Raw genomic sequence first — 25,774 nt, forward strand, 5'->3', positions numbered from 1 at the left:
AAATTCATGAAAATGTCATGTGAGATATATTTTAAATGATATTCGTATTCGTGGATTAATTTACCTTCACCCAATGCCTTTAATGGTTTTCGATTTGACAGACTCACAGAGAGAATAAATAATTTAGTTGTGGTGTCTGCCGTAAAATATTCTCTAATAAGGCTGCCAAGTGGGTGTGGTATATGGCCAATATACCATGGCTAAGGGCTGTTCTTAAACACGACACAACGCGGAGTTCCTGGATACAGCTCTTTGCCGTGGTATATTGGCCATTTACCACCACTGTATGCTGCTGCATAAATGATGCAATATGCCAGGGAGATATGTACATACTGTAGCTAAGAAATTAATACTAAGTGTATGTTGTGTAGTCAGCTATTAGTAGCCCATGTGCCTCACCCTAATAAGTTTGTCCCTTTCCCCCTCATAACTTAGCCTACTGTTCTGACTTGGTGGTGCAGATGTAGTCTATAGCCTGTTTTAGAGAAACGTCATCATCGAATATCGCAAGAGCCTTCTTCGTCTGCTTATATGCCCCCTTTATTTATCCTGTGGTTCTGACTTGGTGTACAGGGAGAATACTGTAAGAACGTCCCATCTTCTGAATTCTGTCACTGTACATTTCAAAAGTGCTGACAATTTTTTTTTTATATTGACGACGTCAGTCTTAGCTCGCTCATGAATGTATTAATCTAAATTACGCATTGCCTCTTATCCACTCATCATTCCCTTATGCCATAGTTTGTACATCTCAATTGTTATAAGCCTATTACTCATATACGTCTATTTCATTCATCTTATTCATCATTTTAGGAAATGTTGGAATTATTTAATTATTTTGCTTACTTTGTGTATTATATTAAGCTCCAGTGCTTTTCTTGACGAGGAAGGGGTACTATATAATGTTGTCATGTATGCCAGAGAAAGGTCTCTTCCCATTCAAATATTTGTAATAGACATGTGATTCCAGTTGATATTGCGAGGGTTGTTTTGTTTACGCAATGCAATGTGCGTCGGTATATTGTCTATAAAAGTGGATCTTCATGATTGTATTTTCCTTCCTTTTGAGACCACATGGGCCTTATAAAATACTTCAAATAGTAAGCTAACCACTGACTCTGGGTCTCTCTTCCCCTCTCTCTCTCTCTCTCTCTCCCTCTGTGTGGTGACTTAAAGAAGAGTAAAGTTAAGGCCACAACATCTTGCTGAATGTATCTGAATTTCTGTCGGTGTCCGTTATGTAAGTGCTGAACAAATAGGCCTACCTCATCGCAGCTCGTTTGCATTTGCTTATACTTAAGAGCTAAGTGTTAATTATATTAGAACAAACATTATGAATTTACTGAACATAAATCTAATAATGTTTGTGTATGGTTCAAAGGCAGTGGCGTGCCGTGGGCCTGGGGCCTGGGCCTTCAGTGAGGTACTACACAGTCCCACCCGAATTAATCCACCTCTTATTACCATCATTATGATGCCATGGCTCTAGACACTATACATTTAGACAGAAACGCAGTATAACCAGGCGTTGCGTCACCTTGAAATTGACAAATTGACATTTTTGGGTAAACAGTGTTTACCCAAAAACATGACACAATCAATGAGTCTTTTCAATATTTCCCTTCACCTTTTCATTGTGCAGCTCCGTTGCCCTGCGCGCTTGTTAGTTGAGCTGTAGATCCACTCCGGTGTCCCCAAAAGTTTTCAAAAGCACAATTGCTTGTAAGTGCCCAGCCGTACTTTGGTGTCTCGTTGCTGCCTTGGTTAGACAACTCAAGTGTGCAAAGCCAGTGTGGCTCCAAACACCAAATCGATCACTTGCAAATAATAGGCATTCCCAGCAGTACAGTTTGCAGTGCTTCTCGGAGCCTGTGAGCCATTGACAGCGCTCGTAGTTGAAACTTTGAAAGTGGCTTTCCCGCCTGTGACAGGCTTTGTGGCGTCGGGCGACCTCTCCTTACAATGTCTAACTTTTCTTGAAAAGTTCGTCTTGAGAATGGCGTTAAAATTATATCCTCGACCAAATCGATATCTTCTCCTCCTTCCGCCATTGTGGGTTGAAAAAACAGCTTAGTAGTACGTGAATTAATTCGTTTATCAAATTCAGTTTCCTAGATCTGCATAGACCTGCCCATAGGACCTGCCTCTCAATATTGGTAATCCAATCAAAAGACGTGCACGCACTACGCCTGCTAGCTGGCTCCTGTGTAACACTGGAGCCAGCTAGCAGGCGTACAATAGCCAACTCTAAAGCTGAATGGTTGACACTAAATTTATTTCCATTCACTATAAGCTACAAGCGCCCGCACTGTTGATTCTGAAGGCCTGAGGGCAGATTTTAGACCCCTGGCAACACATGATGGCTGAATATGATTGGATAAAAGATCTAACATAAAGACCAGCCCTCCAAATCTCAACCTGGGGCTGGAAGCAGTGGAACCAAGAGGAAAGCTATGAAATGAAGAGTATAACTCTTACTCTGGGGAATAATTTAATACATATTTGTGGGAAAATATATTTAATTTTTTTTAAATATTCTGATGATGTTTAGGCCAGCAGAGAAGGCCTTGCAGGCCCTGACGGCCCACCACTGTTCAAAGGTCAAAACTCATGTCGACATTCATTATTATCGAAGGAGAATGCGGTTCTTCTCGACTCGCACAAATCCACAAGGAGTCAGTAGAAACCACATTTGTTTAAGCAAGTCAGCCATAATCAGCTATGTTTTTTTATAAAAGACAGTAAATGAGGCTGAAGGAAATGTTTCGCTGCCAGACAAGGCTCCGCTGATGTGTGGCATGTGTAGCGGTGGTACGGATCTACTCCACGGTGCTGAAAGGAAAGCTCTGCAGTTGTGACAGCTTTATGTCGGCCATAACAGTTTGTGGGCACCGTTTGTCACCGTTATAGGGCAATTCATGTATTGTTTAGTGTTGTGCTGTGGCTTTGCAGGCATGCATAAAAAAATGAAAAAGTTGAGTTTGCCAAAACAAGATTTACATGCTAAAATCGCCACTGAAGGGAAGGACGTGGATCAGAAACCCAGTAAGTATATGGTGTGACCACCATTTGCCTCATGCAAAGCGACATCTCCTCCGCTTCGGGGAGCTGTTGATTGTGGCCTATGGAATGTTGTCCTATTTCTCTTCAATGGCTGTGTGAAGTTGCTGGATATTGGCGGGAACTGGAACACGCTGTCGTACACATCGATCCAGAGCATCCCAAACATGTTCAATGGGTGGCATGTCTGGTAAGGATGCAGACCATGGAAGAACTTGGACATTTTTAGCTTCCAGGAATTGTGTACAGATCCTTGCGACATGGGGCTGTGTATTATCATGCTGAAACATGAGGTGGTGGCGGATGAATGGCACGACAATGGGCCTCAAGATCTCGTCATGGTATCTCTGTGCATTGAATTGCCATCAATAAAATGCAATTGTTTTCGTTGTACAAAGCTTATGCCTGCCCGTACCATAAACCCACCTCCACCATGGGGCACTCTGTTCACAATGTTGACATCAGCAAACTGTTCGCACACATGACGCCATACGCCCGGTACAGTTGAATCCGGGATTCATCCGTGAAACACACACTTCTCCAGCATGCCAGTGGTCATCGAAGGAGAGCATTTGCCCACTAAAGTCAGTTACGACGCTGAACTGCAGTCAGGCAAGACCCTGGTGAGGACGACGAGCACACAGATGAGTTTCCCGAAGACGGTTTCTGACAGTTTGTGCAGAAATTCTTCGGCTCTGCAAACCCACATTTTCATCAGCTGTCTGAGTGGCTGGTCTCAGACGATCCCGCAGGTGAAGAAGCCAGATGTGAAGGTCCTGAGCTGGCGTGGTTGCACATGGTCTGCGGTTGTGAAGCCTGTTGGACATAATTTAATGATAATTTCTCTACCATAGAAAAGTATCTGGCAACAGCTCTGGTGGACATTCCTGCAGTCAGCATGCCAATTGCACAGTCCCTCAAACTTGAGACATCTGTGGCATTGTGTTGTGTGACAAAACTGCACATTTTAGAGTTGCCTTTTATTGTCCCCAGCACAAGGTGCACCTGTGTAATGATCATGCTGATTAGTCAGCTTCTTGATATGCCACACCTGTCAGGTGGATGGATTATCTTGGCAAAGAAGAAATGCTCACTAACAAGGATGTAAACAAATTTGTGCACAAAATTGAGAGAAATAAGCTTTTTGTGCATATGGAACATTTCTGGGATCTTTTATTTCAGCTCATGAAACATGAGACCAACACTTTACATGTTGCGTTTATATTTTTGTTCAGTGTAATTTTACATTTACTATGTTATGTCTTGTCTGAGACCAGGCTGCGGTCACAGGTCTACTGTTAATGTCTGTGGAAGTCTTCACAAAGTTGACTTTATTAGAAACAATAATTTCTGGTAATCTGTTTTGATATACATCTCAGGGTGATGAGCTAGTGGCCAGACTGATGTTATTGACACATTGAATCAAATGTATACTTTCCAGAAAATATATTTTTCTATTACTTAACAGTTTTACTCATACATTTTCTCCTAAAGCCGCTCATTCATGATCTTGCTTTAATTTTGTATGGAGTAATTTTCTCCTGATGAATAATTGATTGTCCCAGATCATCCTATACTTAAAGCCTATACTTTCAGCCTTAAAGCTTATAACTAAAAGACGCTTTTCAATCAGAATTCTTTGCATCTCTTAGTTGTACACATACTACAAAAATCTCAACAGGCAATTTAAGAAGTCCACTATCACGCAATACTTAAAAAAAAAAGGTCCACTGTTACACTCTTACCTCGTTGTCTGTTCTGTGCAGTTGAGGCATTAGAAGGCGTGGGCGCGTTCCAGTGGAACAGTTTTTATGCAGTCGATGCGAATTGGTTCTCTCTTCAACCAGTTAATTGTACACGTTTATTTCGAAATTATAAAGAACAACTTTTATCAACAATGGCAGCTCAAGATTCACAATTGTGTTGTTAAAATAGAGACCTTGAAAATGTTTTCTGTTGAAAAATAAAAAAAGTTAAATAAACTATAATTATTGATTATGTAGGCCTAGATCGGCGGTGCACAATTGGCACAGTGTCGTCCGGGTTAGGGTTTGGCCAGGGTAGACCGTTATTGTAAATAAGAATGTGTTCTTAACCGACTTGCCTTGGTAAATAAAAGGTTAAATATAAAAATTAAAAATAAATAAAAAGATCTCTCCCTGGTACAAATATATTTGGAAAAAACGTCCTTTGTCTGGGCTGTCCATTTTATTCCCATAAAGTATCCATGCACAACAAACTACAACGTGTTTCAAACCTGATATAAAGTTTGAGATGCCGCACCCAACGGGATAAGAAGAAACGACTATCAGAGGCAGAGGAGACCGTTCACACGGTCCCAGAACCCACGGGTCTGAGTGTCTTTAATTTATCAAGCAAGATATTGAGCCCTGCCCATGTCTCTTTGCTTAATAAAGGGTTATCTTTTGTGCCTACAACCCAGTGCAACGACTTTGATGTGAAGGTAGACATGTTCAAGTTTTTTAGAAACATCTGTTTAAGGGAATACTTTAGCTCCCCTAATCCTGCCTATTGACCCAGTAGGTTGCTCACCTGCACATACTCCGACTCCTTTTAGAAGCAACAGTTATTTTATACCTCCAGCCAATCGCAATCACTCTATCGAGACATATTGCAGACTTGTTGAAAAAGATGTTGCTCATCTCCTTAAGAACAAACAGGAGTCCAAATCTTTCCATAATTTACATAAGGATAAAAAACAAGCTTTGCTTGATTTACATTCCGATACCTCAGTCCTTATTCATACTGCTGATAAGGGTGAGTCGGTTGTACTCATGGATAGGACAGCTTATGTAAATGAGTGTCATAGACAGCTGCTTGACAACACCTTTAACAAGAAATTCAGAAGTGACCCCCCCTTTCCCAATTTCAGAACACTATCTTTATTGTAAAGGACACCAGCAGTATGATCTCTATCATTGAATCTCTTGATCCTCTCCCTGAGAATACCTTGTTAGTTACTTTTGATGTTGAGTAGTTATACACAAATATTCCACACGAGGGCGGTATTGAAGCTATGGAACATTTTCTTCTGCAACGTGACCCTAATGAACTACCTTCCAGTGCATGCATTGGCTGAAATAGTACTCACACACAACTATTTCATGTTTATAAATTATTTCTTTATTCAGACGAAGGGTACTGCTATGGGATCCCCCATGGCTCCTAACTATGCTAATTTGTATGTGGGTTACATGGAGAAACAGACTATTTTCAACCCTCTCAAAAATGTTTTCTTGCCTAACATCATTATTTGGAAACGGTATATTGATGATATTTTTGTTCTATGGAGGGGTGATGCAAAACGGCTCCAGGCATTCCATGCTTTTCTTAACTCCTGTTCTGAACATTTGAGATTTACTATGCAATCTGATACACGTCAAATCAGTTTTCTTGATCTCCTGATCTTGTGTGAAAATAATGTTCTATACACTGATCTTTACAGGAAACCTACTGATCGTAACAGTTTGTTGAGGGCTGACAGTTGTCACCCACTTCCCTTGAAAAATAGTTTGCCCTACAGCCAATTCTGTCAAATCAAAAGAATTTGCAAAAAACAATCAGATTTCGACAGAAATATGGCTGACACGCAAAGAAAATTCAAGGAGAGGGGGTACAAAAATGATCTGTTTAATATTGCCATTGAGAAAATTCAAAACATGACCTTTTTCAAGGGCAGTCTCGCAGAAAGACGCATTCTTGCATTCTAACTACCCGCTATTCAAAGCGCTCTGAACAAATTAAGGGAATCGTTCACAAACATTGGCACATTCTAAAATCCGATGATAGTCTCGGTAATGTGTTTTCGGACCTTCCCTTGGTCGTATTCTCGCCGGGCAGAAATCTCAGAGACCAGTTGGTACACTCTGATTTACCACTCCAAGATATTCCTGAACAACGTCTATTTGCGCCCCTACTGGATGGAAATTACAAGTGTAATGGCTGTGCTCAATGCAATGGCACTTATAAATGCAGATCCTTCAAACACCCACGAACAGGGAAATCGAGCCCAATCAAAGGTGTTATTACGTGCTCCACTAAGGCAGTTATTTATCTTATAACTTGTCCTTGTGGTAAAAATGATGTGGGTAAAACAAAGCGCGAATTAAAAGTACGTATCTCAGAGCATCGTAGCACCATTAGGTGCAAAAACTTGACTTACCCAGTTGCGGCCCACTTTTTGGAGGCAGGCCACTTGATTTCGTCTCTGCGTTATATTGGCATCGAACATGTCACCCTCCCTAGGAGAGGGGGTGACCTTGATCATTTATTGTTAAAACGAGAGGCTGCCTGGATCTTTAACTGAAAGACCCTTGCTCCCTTCGGTCTCAACGTAGACTTTGATCTGAAGCCATTCTTGTGACTTTGCCATTGTAATTGTTTGTAAGCTTGTGTAGTATCAAATGAATCTATGATCGTATGCTATCCATTTGTTTTTTGTATGCTGTTCTTTGTATGCCATTTTAATATTTGAGAATTAACCAATGATATTAGGCCACTCTTGGCCATGATTACAGACACCTGTGTGTCTTTTGACACTATATAAACGAGTCATCCCGCAGTGTTTGTGATTATACCGATGAAGACAGCTTGGCTGTCGAAACGTTGGATATTACATTTTTGCATCTGAGCTCCTAGAGTGTGCCTCTCTCTTTTATTTTCAAGTTTTCTACTCCGCTAGCCAGCACCTCGGCTAAATAGGTGTGCGTTTCTTTTTCTTCTAGACTATAACGTTTTACCACATCACACACCATTAGAGCTTTGTTAACATACATATGACAGTAGTTATGTGTCAGAAAAAATCATAACAAATTCAATTTCTTAGAAATTAAAGAGGAGATTTTACTGAAAATTAAAGTTTGTCATACGTTTTAAGTCTTTAACAAGAAGAATGATGTTGCGCTATGACAACATCTCAGACAATCTGTTGTGAAAATCCAACCCCTGCACATTGACTCGGTACTGGTAACCCGTGTTATCGTTTGTGTATTGTGTATTATTATTATTTCTCTATATTGTTCGGTGAAGGTCCTGTAAGTCAGAATTTCACTGTTAGTCTACACCTGTTGTTTACGAAGCATGTTACAAATGAAATTAGATTTTAATCCCAAATTAATGGACATTTTTACATATAACCTTTATTTAACTAGGCAAGTAAGTTTTAAGAACAAATTCTTACTTACAATGACGGCTTACCGGGGAACAGTGGGTTAACTGTCTTGTTCAGTGGCAGAATGACAGATTTTTACCTTGTCAGCTCTGGGATTTGATCCAGCAACCTTTCGGTTACTGGCACACCGCTCTAACCACTAGGCTACCTGCTGATAACCATCTAATTTCCTGGTTTGATTTGGTTTCTTATCTTTTCCATTCATTTGGGGGTGAAGGCATTTAACTAAATCTACACAACAGATGTTGTGGGATGTGATTTATCTTCACAGACTTCAGTTCTGAAAATGTCTAACTAACTTGGACTTGAGAGTGTAACGTTTGTAAAAAGTGCGTAATAAATACAGTTGATTTGAATTTGATAATGTTCCGTAAAAATGGCCATTGAACAGATTCCCAGATTTCAGACTGTACCAAGAGCCGTGACCTGAGGGGTGTCCTCTTGATATAGTCTCTACCTTCCAACAACACATTTTACACAACGTGCATTTTTATGTGTTCTCAGTCATTGGGAATATTTATTCTGTGAGTTCGCAGATGTCTCTTCAGACTTGCTGCTAACTTCAAGTAAGTTCCACACAGATGACATTGAACTCCCTCCCCTGTATGAGTCCTCATATGCACTGTCAGGTTTCCCTTCAGATTGAAGCGTCTGCCACATTCGTTGCAGCAATGTGGTTTCTCCTGTGTGTGAGTCATCATATGCTTTGTCAGGCTTCCCTTCTCGCCGAAGCACTTGCCACATTCTTTGCACCGAAACGGTTTCTCCCCAGTGTGAGTCCTGGTATGCTTTATCAAGTCTGACTCGCAGTAGAAAGCCTTGTCACATTCCTTGCACGGATGCGATTTTTCCCCAGTGTGATTTTGCCTATGCAGTTTCAGACGACCTTTTGTCGACAAGCATTTCCCACACAAATCACATTTAAAAATCAGCCCTGTATGAAGATTAACCATATGATTTTTCAGGCTTTCCTTGTGAAAGAAACGTTTGCCACATACCATGCAGCGATGTGGTCTCTCCACTGTGTGAATCTTCATGTGTCGGGTCAGGTATCGGTTTAAGGCGAAACACTGGCCACATGTATCGCACATGTATGGTCTGTCTTCACTGTGCCGTAACTGTTGGTGCCTTTTCAGACCACTTGCTGTCGCAAAGTATTTTACGCACACATCACACTTCAGATCCGTCAACTCACTGGTTTCTTTTCTTGGCCGTCCTCTTCGTCTCTTTGACCCCGACAGAGGTATTCTCTTCTCCACTCCATCCGCTTTTCCGCCATTACTTTCATCATTGTCACTTTCTGGATTTACTTCAGAGGGGGGCTGATAGTCACTGGTTGATTCTGATTCTCTGTTGCCGTCGCCATCAGATTCTCTGTTGCCATCAGAGTCTTTTTGGCTCTCTACCGTTATGATGTTGAAAGAGTTCCATGTAGACTCTTCGGTATCAGACTCCACTGGCCCCAGATAGGAGCTCCACTCCTGCTGCCCCGAGTTAACCTTCTCTTCAGAGACAGTGAGCCGCTGGAGGTCTGGAGGAAAGGAGAAAGGATGAAATTTGATGAAAACTTAAAACGCTGAAAAGAGACAAGAAACAGGGCTCTACCTCCATTTCCTGTCTTGTTGTGTCAGATGTAAGTGAAGTTACATAAAACATTTATTTGAAAAGCAGCTATAGGTTAAGGCTAACAAAGGCTGAGTACTGAGGCTAACCGTGTACGGTGGCAATCCAACAGTTGGCTTTTGCTTGTGAATTTTTTATTCATTATTGGACTGAACACGCATGATGCGTCCCAGTATATAGCCCAGGTATTATCAACTTCACATCGCCTACCTTACCTAATAAATCAGACTTTTAAACAAATTCTTGATATCCAGTCTGAAAATAATGACTGGTTAAATCCATATGAATTCAATCGCTTTTTGACAGTGTACCTTATGATTTAAACAACAAAAACTTTCCATACATGTTTGTCCACGGAAGAAGTGGCAAAACATCGTCAAAACATTCAGGAGATCAAGGTGCTCAAAGTTGACCCATTTTGCATACCCCACCATACCATGAGACATCCATGTCTTCTTCACTGGAAAATATACAAAGATACAGGCGTCCTTCCTAACTCAGTTGCCGGAGAGGAAGGAAACCGCTGAGGGATTTCACCATGAGACCAATTGTGACTTTAAAACAGTTAGAGTTTAATGGCTGTGATAAGAGAAAACAGAGGATGGATCACCAACATTGTAGTTACTTCACAATACTAACCAAATTGACCAACCTGGTCTCAAAACATTTCATATTATTCTGTATGTAAATTCGAGACACGCCATTTTGCGTTTGGTATGGTTACAGATGGTTACTTATTAAAACAAAAAGATCCACCCCGTTTGGTCGGGGTGGATCTGTGGGCGTACAACGCGAACGTCTAGCAACTCAAAGATTGTGAGTTCGAATCTCATCACAGACAACTTAGCATTTTTGCTACTTTTCAACTACTTACAGTGGATTCGTAAAGTATTCAGACCCCTTCCCTTTTTTCCACATTTTGTTAAATTACAGCTTTGTTCTAAAATGGATTAAACAAAAAAATAATCCCCAATCAATCTAGACACAATACCCCATAAAGACAAAGCGAAAACTCTAAGAAAAACAAAGAAATATATTTAAAAAAAAAAGTAAAACAATTATAGAGACTGTGGTGATTGTATGAGTGTAATCAGATTGAAAACATTAGGATATGTTATTGACATTGAACTGATTATATAGCCTACTATGCAGATGTGTTAAAAATCGTGTTTAATTTGTAGCATAGGCCTATGAATTGGGCTGATATGGTCTGTTGTGTCGACTATTAGCTGAGAAAAACAAACAGGAGTTCCCATACCGGGAATAAATCAAACTTACTTTCACCCCTGAAAATACAGTTGAATCACGTTTTTGATTGCACTGGGTCTTTAACCATTTTAAACGTCAACCCAATAGGGTGATGTCAGTTGGACGTCCCAAGGATCTCGGATTACTTTTAGTCAGTAGCTAGATAACTATGTGACTAAATGATGTATTACTCAAAGCCTCTCAAATCAAATGACACAAATTAGGCTACAATGTAAAAATGAATGTCAAATAGAGAGACGTAGTCACAAACCTGCTAATCTATGCAACTTTATCTCTGGTTTGAAAACCAAATCCAGCAGTCTTCGTAGACGTGCATTCGCCCATTCCAAACGGGAGATTTCTTCCTGGTACTCTGCGATCGTTTTTTTAACTACAACAGATATCTCCAAAGGAACTGCTGTTAATTTTTCGTTGAGGAACACATTGAGCTGCTGAAGTTTAGACATTTTAGGGAGTAAAGGGATAAGTGGGAGAATGTATTGTTATTTGCTATTCAAGTGTCACTATAACTACGGGTTTGAGAAACAGGAAATTACGTTATTCTTCTTTGCATTTGTTTGGCGGATCGCAACAAACTGGAAAGTTGCACATACCGCCGCTTACTGTACTGGAGTGTGGGGCCGGTCACGGTCTACCTACACAACTATATTCTGTTACCTAAACCTGTATAAATCCCTACAAACCTCATCCCCCCTACCCCAAATACCACCCAGACCGCATCTAACCTGTCTGACCTTATCAAACAAACCCTCCCTACCTAAATCATACAGTTCACAATATAATAAACAGATTCAACAGTTTCCTCTGCCATACACCCATCACCAGTGCTTCATTTGAGCCGGATCCTGTACACATCTCCGTATTGGAATGTTTCGTTCCGGAACCTATTTACCCGGATCCGGTACCTCTCGTGGCATGAAAAATAATTGGCACTTTTTGTAACGTAAAGATTAGAATTGAAGCGATTAAAGTTAATTATAGTGGCCTCTTTGTTATTTGTCCCCCTGGGCTCATATATCCTAAAAGTTGATTCGGGTTGAGTCGCGCCTGCTCTCACAGAGAACTAGAATGAGATTCACTTTCAATGATCTCTCGCCCTCTCTCTGCTCTGATAGACATGAGCCTGCAACTCTAATCTCTCCAGCGTTGCACCTTTCGGTTACTGGCTCAACGCTCTTATCCACTAGGCTACCTGTCGTCGATTGCATGGCTGTGTGCTTGATTTTATACACCTGTCAGCAACGCGTGTGGCTGAAATAACCGAAACAACACAAATTTGAAGGGCTGTCCACATACTTGTCTATATATAGTGTATAATATTTTGTTCTCTATCCATTGAATTAGTCCACTGTGCCACCAGGATGGAGTTAGCGTTTCATGTGTTTTTTACGCATATAAAGCTATTTATTTTGGTCTATTCAAACAGACCCCATTTCAGAGGAAACAAACACTCCTTAAGATCAGATATGGCCAATTAGTGGGCGTGGCCAACACACCTGAAAACACGTAACATGATCAAATCAAATCAAATTGTATTTGTCACATACACATGGTTAGCAGATGTTAATGCGAGTGTAGCGAAATGATGCCTGATAGAGGATAGAGAAAGTTTTGTTGATACTGAGAACGTAATTGATGTGTGTTTTTAAAATAATATTCTTAAAACTAAAGTTTTCTTAACGTTATCTGTAAAAATGAAAACGTAACTTTAAATAGAACCACGAGGAAATGTTATGCTGAATTATGGAAATTCCCTCAGAACAATGTTGTTTCTTAACATTCTTGGAACAATTTGAGAACATGACTTTAAATAGAACCCTGAGGAAACTTGTACGAAACGTTCTGCTGAAGCACTAAAATTACACAGAACGTTGTTTCTTAATGTTCCCTGAACTACTTGAGAACATTCCCAATGTCAAACCAGATGGACAATGTTCCTAGAAAAAAAAAAATAATAATAATTAAACGTAACCATGTTTGAACTTTTAGGAAACGTTCTGTTAAAGTTATTTAAGTTCCTTAAATGTGCTGAGAATGTTCCATAGCCAAGTAACTATCCTGCACCATTCCCAGAAAGTTGTGGAAAGGTTGTATGCAAAATAACTATATGACAACCACGCTCTCACCAAGCTCCAAGAAACATATATTCTCAGAACATTATGTGCTAGCTGGGGAATTTCTTATTTTCAAATATTTGAATGCAAACTGATGTTCCAAGGTCAGTTTAGGTTTGTGTGACGCCGATAAATTTATGGTACATAAATGTTTGGGAGTCTTCGAAGGATTTCCATTGGGAATTGTTTATGCCTGTTGCCGCCAGCAGGGGGCGCAGAAGGAACACCAAGTGTGATACGTTACAAAGTTATATTTTTACAGTAAAAGGCAATTGCTCCAAAGGGTGTTATTGAACAAAACTTTCCATACAAATTTGCACATGTTAGAAGTGGTCAGAAAGTAACTTTTTGGACCTGAATGTCAAAACATTTAGGAGATAGAGGTGCTCAAAGTTTACTCATTTTGCATACCCCACCCTAACATGAGACATCCATGTCTTCATCACTGGAAAATAAAAACGGTTGAGTTTGATATAATTTAAAAAAGTTTACAAAAAGGGTTGTCAAACTATTTGATAATTTCTTGAAAAATTTGTCATTTTTTTACCTTTAACGTATAATATCTAAAAACGTGTGGAATCAGATTTATTTTCTCCATTTTTGCATATGTTGTAGCTTTGGCCCTATTTTACATAATCTGAGGTGTTACTGTTGTGCCCTCCATCGGTTGAGACACAGCGTGCTCTTGAATACAAGGTGGGTGTCATGTTTTGGCTGATAAATGTATTAAAATGGGAATAAAATGGACATTTCACATTTCAAATGGTAGCATAAAGATGGTTGGTCCACACATCAGAGAATGTTGACTTGAATGGAAACATCAGTTGTTTTAAATTATACTATCAATCTTCAATAGGAAACCTAATGTAATTGCTGAAATATACTTAAGTATTAAAAGTAAAAGTATAAATCATTTAAAAGACAGCACCATTTTATTGTTTTTAAAATGTAAGGATAGCCAGGGGTACACTCCAACACTCAGACATTATTTACAAAGATGCATTTGTGTTTAGTGAATCTGCCAGGGCAGAGTTCTCTTGATAAGTGTGTGAATTTGATCATTTTCCTGTCCTGCTAAACATTCAAAATGTAACAAGTACTTTTGGTTGGCAAGGAAAATGTTTGGAGTAAAAAGTGCAATTATTTTTTTTAGGAGTGCAGTAAAGTAAAAGTTGTCAAAAATATAAATAGTAAATTGAAGAACAGATACCCCAAAAAACTACTTAAGTACTTTACACCACTGATTAAACCCGATCAAACGGGATTTCTAAAAAAACAGGTACTCATCGGATAATGTCAGACGACCGTTTGAGGTTATCAACCATTTAAAGGAGCACAAGACTGCTTCTATACTGTTGATGCTGATGCTGAGAAGGCGTTCGACAGAGTGGAATGGAATATCCTATTCTCTGTTTTGCAAAAATGTAATATGGGGTGCTAATTTCAACAAATGGGTCAAAGCGATTTATTACCAGTCCCAGAGTTATGGTCTCCAACCAATGGTTTAAGTTCCCAAGAATTTCCCCTGAGTAGAGGAACCCGTCAAGGCTGTCCTCTGTCTCCTCTTCTCTTCTCGATGGCGGAGTCCATAAGTTCTAATGAGACTATCAGAGGTCCTATTATTGCAGATCAGGAACATAAACAGATGATATTATATTGTATGCTGTCAATCCAGTGAACTCCATTCCACATATCGTTGATAGTATTGTATGTTGTCAGAAGTTGTAGAATTATACTGCTAACTGTACATTATGATGCTAACTGTACATTATGATGCTAACTGTACATTATAATGCTAACTGTACATTATAATGCTAACTGTACATTATGATGCTAACTGTACATTATACTGCTAACTGTACATTATGATGCTAACTGTATATTATGATGCTAACTGTACATTATAATGCTAACTGTACAGTGTGATGCTAACTGTACATTATGATGCTAACTGTACATTATAATGATAACTGTACATTATAATGATAACTGTACATTATGATGCTAACGGTACATTATAATGCTAACGGTACATTATGATGCTAACTGTACATTATAATGCTAACGGTACATTATAATGCTAACTGTACATTAAGTGCATTTGCTGCTGATAATTGTACCTGCTGCTATTTGGTATTTTAATTTGTTTAAAATTATATATAATTTACGTAAATGTTATATTATTTAATTTGTTTAAAAAAATTGTCTTTATAATTGTTATGGGAAAAAAATATATAAAAAATAAAATAAAATGGAACGACCCCAAAGCAAATAATGAGATGGAAAATATCCATCAATGTAATGACCTAGACTACATGAGGGTCTCATCAAAACATCTGATTGGCATCAGTGCTAGTTGTAAAATATGTCCCAAATGGTACCCTGTTCCTTATAGACAACTGAGATCTCAGCTTTCCTTTGGGTTCCCAAGTGGTGCAGCAGTCGAAGACATGACGGCTCAGTTGCAATAGGTGTGACTGTAGTACCTGGTTCAAATCCAGGCTCCATCACATCTGGCTGTGATTGGGAGTCCTGTAAGGGGTAGGCTGTCATTGTAAATAAGAATTTGTTCTTAATTTACTTTCCTAGTTAAATAAACAAATGAGGTGACAGTACAGAATGTCACCTTTTATTTGAGTGTATTTTCATACATATCTGTTTTACTGTTTAGAAATGAAAGCCCTTCATTTATCTAGTCCCCCCATTTGAAGATCAAGCTTGTGACTTTACAAACCTTGTGGGATATATTTACAGCTTGTTTTGGTAGTGTTTTAGATTACTTTGAATGAATTCAGAGGTCGTTTTAACGTTTTTCACACAGAAAAAAAGATAAAACGCATATGAAATATCTTGCTGCATGTTGTAAACGCAGATCTGAAATGCTTCTTATTGTAATTTTTTCAGCATCAGACTCATTTTGCGCTACTGGAATTCGTAAAAATGTATGTCAATTGACAGTTGATAGTAGGATCGAATGATAGGCTTCAGACTGCTCATGATCGGGAAAAACGGAAGTGTTTTAATATAGATGTTGGCAAAATACCTCCCTGCACTTTCTCATTGCAAAAAAATCTGCCGATTTGGACCAGTGCGCGGAGGGTTGTGCGTGTGCCATCTCTGTGCCCGTGCGTCCTCAATTTGCAGCGGGCTGCCACGAGCCACATTACTGTCACTCAGGCAGAATGCCCATCCGTTTTATATTTTTCTACTACCCTTGCCCCGCTTGTTAGATACTATGTACGTTGACAGCAAACGTCCTCGCCATGTGATTTATCATATGAACAGGCAGCTGTGATCTAAATGATCAGACCTAAAACATGCAAGGAAAAGTTATCGGGTGAAATTATGAAGCGAGCGGACAGAAATACTGTTTCTCTCTATCCAATCAGAGCAGCAGGATCTACGTACAGCCCGGCCTTCTCTTTACAGACAGGCGAACGAGCCAGTTGAGTTATTTAGACCACGTAGAACCTTGCACATGACTGACTGACATGAGAAAGACACTTGATGGCTCCTGTAAATTACATTTTTCTTCCGATCACAGATAATTACAAAAATATACTTGGATTATAATCGTATCCCGAAAATAGCACATATCCGTTTGATACTCGTTTTGTCCGACTACTCGGCAAGCCTCTAAGGATTTACAAACCGACATGCTGACAGCTCTGACTGACGCGTATGTACTTTTCTCGGTGTAGCCAGTAAAATGCAAGGTTAACTTCCAGCAAAACATTAGGAAATGTAGATGGCTCCATTCTTTCTATGATAAATATTAGAAATATGGCCACCATGCATCGTTTTTGAAAAAATAAAACGTTTTCATTGTAGGGTAAACTCGTTTACTTGTGTGGAGGCGTTGTACCTCAGTTGTCTGATGATTTTCTCCCGAATACGTTGCGCTAGTGTATTTTCTGTGAAGAAAAACTTTATTTGAACGCCCCTGATCACACTTGACTTCCAATATAAAACACAGGTGAATTGGTTTAAAACGCAGATTTTTTTTAAATTCCATTTTGGAGTCACTTTTATTGTAAGTATGAACAGAAGCAACCATATCATGGATACTCATGAATTAATTGTGAATGATAAAAAGGGAGAAAGTTAGACGGATAAAGATCATATCTCCCCCTCCCCCAAAACATGCTATTCGCCCCTGTTATTGGTCATGTTTAGCATGTTTTGGTTGTAGCCTCTGTGATCATTATTCATGATTCGATTTTCCTTAATCATGGCATCATCAGGTTTAATTTAGAAGTCTTCAGAAACATTTTATCTACTCACTTAGAAATAAAACATGACTCCAGTTATTATTTACCGTTCTCTTCCTATTAGGCAAAATATAATCCCAAACACAACCAAACAAGCTGCAAATACATCCAACGAGTGTATAGAGTAGCAAGTTGGATGTTGTCATTGCGTGCAAGGAATGTGGGACCAAACACTACATTTTTGACTGCTTTAATGCGCTATAAGTTAATTTTGTCCAAATACTTATGACATCTTGAAATGGAGGGAGGGGGGGGGGGGGGGACTAGACATATAAAGTACTTTAATTTCTAAATGGTAAAAGAGAAATGTATGAAAATACCCTAAAAGAAAAAGGTGAAATTCATATGAAACATTTGATCTCAAATCCAAAATGGTGGAGCATTGAGCCAAATTTAAAATGTTAGCTTTACTGTCCGTGTACAAACAGAGGGGATTGTAGTCAAAAGCACTAAATAGGTAATAGGTTGCCATTTGGGACGCAGACAGAGTTTGTTCAGGTAATTGGCTCAGATATGCGTCATGTGCCATCATCAAACATCTCACTGACCCAAATGTGTGATGCCCGAGACAGAGCCTTGCATACGACTGGGTACAAATTGTTCCCTGGATGTCCTTTGGCTGGTGGACCATTCTTGATACGCACAGGGAAACTGTTGAGCGTGAAAAAAGACACCATACCTTCAGAGGTACACAAATGATCTCACGTGGTACTGTTCAAATCAAATGTTATTGGTCACATACACATGGTTAGCAGATGTTAATGCGAGTGTAGCGAAATGCTTGTGCTTCTAGTTCCGACCGTGCAGTAATATCTAACAAGTAATCTAACAATTTCACAACAACAACCTTATACACACAAGTGTAAAGGAGTAAATAAGAATATGTACATATAAATTTAAAGATGAGCGATGGCCGAACGGCATAGGCAAGATGCAGTAGATGGTATAGAGTACAGTATATACATATGAGATGAGTAATGTAGGGTATGTAAACATTATATAAAGTGGCATTGTTTAAAGTGACTAGTGAAACATTTATTACATCCAATTTTTTAATTATTAAAGTGGCTAGAGATTTGAGTCAGTATGTTCGGTACCTTTTTAGGGGTACATGTGCGGATAATCTTCTATAATGGTAGATTTTTATGCCCAATATTTTTCAATATGAAAGGTGCAGTCATCACACTACGGTGAAGGTACATTTCTGTTTTCCACCGTACAAATGTATTTTCTGTAACTTTGTCACCCTAAGTTACAATTATATATTTTTTGCCACTTAAAATGAACTAACGGCTTTGTCACTGTGGTGATACACTATACAGGCAGATTTATACCATTATCATTATCATATTTACCAGCATGCTCTACTGCAGGTTGATTTTCAGTGGTGATTTTAGCATGTAAATCTTGGTGGGGCAAGTCATATTTATATATTTATATATATATTTTATGCATGCCAGCAAAGCCACTACACAACACTAAACAATACATTAATTGCACTATATTGGTGACAATCGATGCCCACAAATTGTTAGGGCCTACATAAAGCTGTCCCGACAGCACCATGGCATAAATCCTTACCACTGCTACACCTGGCTATCAACGGAGCCTTGTCTGGTAGCGAAGTTCATTCAGCCTCATTTACTACCTTTTAAAAAAACATCGCTGATATGTCTTACTTGCTTAAACAAATGTGGTTTCTAATTACAATTGAGATGTACAAACTATGGCATAATGGGACGACGGACAGATAAGAGGCAATCTGTACTTTCGATGAAGACATTAATGAGCGAGCTAAGACGGACGTAGTTAATATAACTCTTTGTTCAGCCCATTTGAAATGTACAGCAACAGAATTCAGAACATGGGCTGTTCTTACAGTATTCTCCCTGTACACCAAGTCAGAACCGTAGGATAAATAAAGGGGGCATATAAGCAGACAATGAAAGCTTTTACAATATTAGATGATTACATTTCTCTAAAACAGGCTATAGGCTACATGTGCACCACCAAGTCAGAACAGTAGGCTAAGTTATGAGGGGGAAAGGGACCGACTTAGGGTGAGGCACATGGGCTACTAATAGCTTACTACACAACATACACTTAGTATTACTTTCTTAGCTACAGTATACATATCTCCCTGGCATATTACATTTTATGCAGCAGCATACAATACATGTTTGGACTCACCTTGTTGTGATGTGCTTACTTGAACAGGAAGGTGGCGCGGTGGTCCTTGTGGGCAAATTTTGTCATCAAATTTGTCATCAAAGTCTGGCATTCTCTGGATTTATGGTTCTTTCAAGACTACTGGGAACTCTGAAAAAAACAAAGTTGAATCAGGACGTCAGTGATCTTCAGGTCAGAGCTCTAGAAAGATGCCTGAGTTTCCTCTTAGAAAAGAGACCATTAAACCCAGACTTGGACCACACACCCACTCCACTGAATATCAGACTAGTGATTTCTTTGCAACGCTTGCAGTTAGCCACTGATTCCTTCCAAACCACTCATTGATGAATTTGCGATTTCAACTTGTTGTGTAATGTTTATGTCCAATGGCCGATACGATTTATCTACATTGTCTTTTCATATGACAAGGATTGAAAAGTAGATTGTTGACTTGATTCATGATGGTGACTGTTTGTCTAGCTTGCTAGCTACGATTTTGAAAGTATGACGTGGACATTATCAGTCCAATCAAAGCTACTGTAGATATAACGTTATTTGACGTCATTTTATCTGTGGCCAATGACATTGAGCCTTCTTGGATGGGCACTTCTAATGCAACTCTATGGCAGCACCCAAGGGACCTGAACTTTCGAGCTCTCCTCGTAGATTAGAGAACATTACCAACCCCTACGCTCCATATTTTCTGCTGGCTGCCCCACCACCACAGAAAGCACTGAGCTAGGCTGAAACACCTGCATTTTGGAGCTCCTTACTTAAGAAAGCAAAAAAGAGACCATGTGTGTATGCGGCTTTATTAACTCAATGATTTTTTTAAACATTGTTTGCAAACAATACATTATGCGATACGTATTAATGCCCAAATAACATGCAAAACAGACACCAGCTAAACATGTGGGGCTCCCCATCTACCCTGAATGACGGGTCGCCATTTAACGTCTGTGTTTTTGCATGTACATTGATATTTTAGTATTTAGGCTACAAACTGTTTTTCTAACAGCAGTGTCCAGGTTAATTCCATTTTAATTCAGTCAATTCAGAGAAAGAAAAATCAATTCAAGAATTGAAAATCTGAACAGGATCATCAGATCACAATCAGTTCACAATGTGTATTTCGATCGTCTACACACCTACAAACATGAGCACAATCAGGATGTGGGCATCAGGACAATGGACACATGCTAGCACAAGGTATAAACGGGGCTAGAGATTCCTATCTCAATGAGACTCACCTTCGGACCATCCAAAATAAGCATGACACAAGCAGGAGTTCTGCGAGAGCCTTGTCGTTTACTGCCTTCTTGGCACGACTCCTGTCCCCACCACCCTCTCTCCCTGAGACTCCATCTGATCTCGATCTGAAACTGACCTCTTTATGTAAGAGAACAGACTGTTACATAAGCAAATATCAGAACAACCGATGATTCCACAATGCTGCAGGGAACAATTTTTTTATTTATTTTTATTAATCAGAACACAAACACATCAAATAAACAGTAGACCTAACTGTTCATGGAGACGAACTGGGGTGAGAGAAAATGTTAATTATACTCGTGTATATCAATATCCGAGCGGCCAAAATGCATCAGCACAGTGAGGGCCACCATCTGTGAAACATTAACAAAGAGGGAACTGAACATGTTGTTGTGCCGGAATGGTTCCTCCTGGCCAAAATGTCAGAGGGAGTTAGCATCAGGGTCATTGAAGCTGTGTTGTGTATCCGACTGGGAGGGAGGTGTTGCCAATAGCCAAGCGTGAGGGAATGAAAATGAAAGATGCAGTTCATTTTGCTGACGTTTTTTCGTACATCACATTTTCATCACTCTCTCTCCCATCTCCACGGCAACAGTATAAAAAATAGGTTGTCGGAGACGGAGGGCGAGAAATGGAGAGATGAACTAGAGTGGCCAATCTGTCACCACGACACGAGAAATGAGAAAGACATCTCTCTTTCCTTTTCTCCTCTCTCTCCCCTGCTCCCTTCCTCCAGTCCTGTCCTCTGATCCGTGACACAAATGTTTGTAGACTTGAATCAGCTGGTAAAATAAGAAAAACCCATTTGAGATATTACAACTGGTGAAGTGCATGGTAAACACAGTGACTAGTGTGTGTGTTTTTTTGTTGTTGTTGAGTGAAGGACATTGGCCATTTTATGTGCATGCAGCTGCCATCACTCAGAGATGGCTGGAGAACAGGAAGTGGTTTGTGTTTGGACTTCGGGATCTGTTGACGTCGTGACACTAGCAGGGTCACCAAGCAGGGTCATAACCAATTCACCCAACGTTGGTATGGATTGGAAAATAACATGCATGTGTATAGACATGTCTGCACACATAATCACACATAATCACACACACACATGAATCAAGTGCACACACACACACACACACACACACACGAATCAAGTGCACACACACACACACGCGAATCAAGTGCACACACGCACACACACACACACACACACACACACACACACACACACACACACGAATCAAGTGCACACACACACACACACACACACACGAATCAAGTGCACACACACATTAATCAAGTGCACACACACACACACACACACACACACACACACACACACACACACACACACACACACACACACACACACACACACACACACACACACACACACACACACATGAATCAAGTGCACACACACACACACACACACATGAATCAAGTGCACACACACACACACACACACACACACACACACACACACGAATCAAGTGCACACACACACACACAAATCAAGTGCACACACACACACAGTGTTATCCCAAGATTTTGCTCTACTGTGATTTCCTTTCGTCGCTGCACCTGCACCACACACATCAACAAAGTCATCTGACTCCTTCTCTTTCTGTAGTTACACTTGAAACAGGAGGCCTACTTTTTGTATATGTGCGCCAGCCATCAAGCAGGTGCATGCCTAATACAGTCTAGCATTGTGTGCTCAGTAATGTACTGGTGAAATGGCCACTGATGAACCTGCTATCATTTGTCACTTGTCATTCAGCAGCTGAGAGTCTTCCAGAGGTCTCCAAGGAACAGCTGGGCAGTTGCCCCCTCCCCTAAAAAAAAAAGAAAAGAGGGATGTTCCCCAATGCTGGAAGGGAGGCCTAAGTGACAGAAATATTGTTCCAGAACTCATTGCATATCCTATCCTATAATGATATAATAGATTGATTCATATCATATCATTCAGCTAACGTTCAAGCCAAGGATTAGCAACTAAAGTTCTATAGTGTTTGCACGTGAGCAAAAGAGAAAACAACTGGATATATTTGCAAATATTTATTGAAGTACAACATAACAAATATATATGTAAAACAAATGTATAAATGATATTTATCTTAGAAATCAAGAGTGACTTAAGAAGTCAAAAGAGGCAACGACAAAATAAAATGTATAGTTTTGACGTGTTACAAACAAAATAAGAGAGTACATATTTTCATGTCTGGAAAATATTTTTTTTGTTCCTATCTTCAAGATGAAGGATGAGAGGCGTTTGCTATCTGTGGAGCTTCACACAGAAGTAAGAGCTGTGCCAAAGCGTTGCAAAGTGTCTCCTAACTTTAGTTACCATTGAATCACTTTCAGTGGTCGGTCGATGCTTTCAGAGTTTAGTCAGTCAAATCTTGAATGAGCATTTTTGTTGTTGTTGTTGTCATGAATAGACTTCAATCTCCTTGAAGTAGAATATAATAGGTACAAAAAAAACAAAACAAGGCCTCCTGTCCTGAAGTCCTCGGCAGTAGAAAAGGAATCTATCCGAAAAGGTGTATTCAACACTGCGTCAAAGCTAATGTGCTAACCCTAGCTTCTCTGAGAAGCGTTAGCAATATAATCCAGCCAGTGATATATATTACTAGGTAGAGTTCTTTACAAAAAATGCTTCAAATTCATACCATACTGAGTGTACAAAACATGAAGAATCCCCCCCCCCCCCTTCCTTGCTCTCAGAACAGCCTCAATTAGTCAGGGCATGGTTTCTACTGACTTGCCTAGTAAATAAAGGATGGCCCATGTCGACTCCAATGCTTCCCACAGTTGTGTCAAGTTGGCTGGATGTCCTTTGGGTGGTGGACCATTCTTGATACACATGGGAAACTGTTGAGCGTGAAAACCCAGCAGTGTTTCAGTTCTTGACACAAGCAGGTGCACCTGGCACCTACTACCTTACCCCGTTCAATGGCCCTTCAATGTTTTGTCTTGCCCGTTCACCCTCTGAATGGCACACATACACAATCCATGTCTCAATTGTCTCAATGCTTAAAAATCCTTCTTTAACCTGTCTCCTCCCCTTCATCTACACTGATTGAAGTGGATATAACAAGGTTCATAAATAAGGGATCATAGTTTTCACCTGGATTCACCTGGTCAGTCTATGTCATGGAAAGAGCAAGTGTTCTTAATGTTTTGTATACTCAGTTTATATCAATATGCTAATATACAGTATATTTGTATGTAGAAACATATATTTTCAAGGAGAATGGCCTCTATATACACAGGAGCAGCTTGGAGATCAGTCGAGTTCAGTTCATTGGGCCCCCGTGTGAAGCAAAAAATTGGAGGGAAAAGGGTGCGTGCGTCAGTGCCAGGAAGGCGGCGTACACGTTCTATTTCTCCTCAGGCTCCGCCCCTCACTGGGTAGTGTCAGAGTCACTGGAGTCCAGGCCTTGCTGTGGGGGCGTGGCTGTGCGGCGGCCGGTCGTCGGGCAGTAGAGCGCCTGCGTGCTCCGGCGAAGGTTCTCCAGGGACTGCAGGAAAGACCGGCGCGCCCTCTCCTCCTCCAGGGGCGAAGCGCCCTCCTCCTCCACCTCAGCAATCTCGGCGAAGGTGACGGGCTGGGTCTTGAAGCGGGCCTCACGGGGCCGACGGGGGCGGCTCTTGCCACGGGCGGGCCCCTTGGGGACGGGGAGCTGCTGTGGGAACTCCTCCATGGTCGAGGAGAGCAGGTGAGCAGGCAGCACGTGGTGGAAGCCCTGGGTCTCCAAGGGCATCTGACGAACAACAGCCATATGGTGGAAGCCCTGGGTCTCCATGGGCATCGGACGGACAACAGCCATGTGTGGAGCACTGAGTGTGAAAGCACGTGTGAAAAGCAGTTGTTTTTTCACGTCCCAAAGTTCCCCTCTCTCTTTATCTGGTGCCTCCTCTTCTGTCAGAGGCTCTTTCTCTGATAGTGAAGCAGAGTTCTCTCACAAACACACCAAACTCTCATAGAATCTTCCAAAGTCGTGGAGGATGAAACTCAGTGTCTGTACCAAAGAGCTGCTGTGTCAAGCCTTGGCTTCTGTTTTCCAATTCTCCAGTATTTGAATCCTAGTAGAACCCGTGTGAGTAGAGATCCAATATATCTGTCCACTCTGTTCTTCCTTCTTGGTTCTCTACAGCTCTGCTACTTCCTTCTTGGTTCTCTACAGCTCTGCTACTGACACAGACAGCTCCGGCAATGGCTTTTATAGCTCTGTCTCGCTACCCAGTCAACTTCACTGCCCCTCCCTCGTTCTCTCTCTGTGCCATCAAACCCCCCCCCCCCCCTCCCTCCCTCCCTCTTAGTCACGGTTCCGGCTTCCATATCAGTCGCCCAGAGTCAGTCTCCCTAAATAAACAGAAACGGAGTGAGAGAGGAGCAAGGGAGAGAAGAGCGTGTGGTAGAGATGGGGAAGGGTGGAGAGACGGAACGAATATAAAGGGACGGACTGAAACAAACAAAAAGATTTAGAGGGATCCTAGATGTGTTTGTGTTAGATAATCCAAATGGTTGGGGGGGAAACCATATAGCTAGTCAGCTGTGCTTGCAGTGTACATATGCATGGTTACACGCAAAGATAAATATTAAGGCATTAAGGTATGCAATCCCCACATAAATACATACATGTAGGTACATACACATTGGGACGCACACGCAGAGAAACAATGAAGCACATGCAGGAGAATACCAAGAGGTTCAGAGCATTATGTGTAGGACCAGAGTGGCGCAGCCGTCTAAGGCACTGCATCCCAGTGCTAGGGGAGTAACTATAGACCCTGGTTCG

General features: G+C 40.5%; 2 protein-coding genes and 1 long non-coding RNA gene across 3 annotated transcripts; all 3 read right to left on the minus strand.

Annotated features, from left to right (window-relative positions):
- Positions 1-8,199: 8,199 nt before the first annotated feature.
- Positions 8,200-11,693, minus strand: LOC139578140 (zinc finger protein 501-like). Its single transcript, XM_071405392.1, has 2 exons — positions 11,394-11,693; positions 8,200-9,782 (listed from the first exon to the last, which is right to left on the minus strand). The coding sequence occupies exons 1-2, from the start codon at positions 11,587-11,589 to the stop codon at positions 8,752-8,754; spliced, it is 1,227 nt and encodes a 408-aa protein (XP_071261493.1). The 5' UTR covers positions 11,590-11,693; the 3' UTR covers positions 8,200-8,751.
- A 6,145-nt stretch (positions 11,694-17,838) lies between these two features.
- LOC139577813 (uncharacterized) lies at positions 17,839-21,184 on the minus strand. The gene is made up of 3 exons (XR_011675414.1): positions 20,948-21,184; positions 19,719-19,847; positions 17,839-18,179 (listed from the first exon to the last, which is right to left on the minus strand). It is a non-coding gene; the product is annotated as an uncharacterized lncRNA (long non-coding RNA).
- Positions 21,185-23,012: 1,828 nt separating this feature from the next.
- LOC139578141 (uncharacterized protein C11orf96 homolog) lies at positions 23,013-25,186 on the minus strand. The gene has a single exon (XM_071405394.1). It carries the CDS (start codon positions 24,800-24,802, stop codon positions 24,377-24,379), a length of 426 nt encoding a protein of 141 aa, XP_071261495.1. The 5' UTR covers positions 24,803-25,186; the 3' UTR covers positions 23,013-24,376.
- Positions 25,187-25,774: the final 588 nt, after the last annotated feature.

Source organism: Salvelinus alpinus, chromosome 6, assembly GCF_045679555.1.
Source record: "Salvelinus alpinus chromosome 6, SLU_Salpinus.1, whole genome shotgun sequence".
In the NCBI taxonomy this organism is placed as follows: Eukaryota; Metazoa; Chordata; class Actinopteri; order Salmoniformes; family Salmonidae; genus Salvelinus; species Salvelinus alpinus.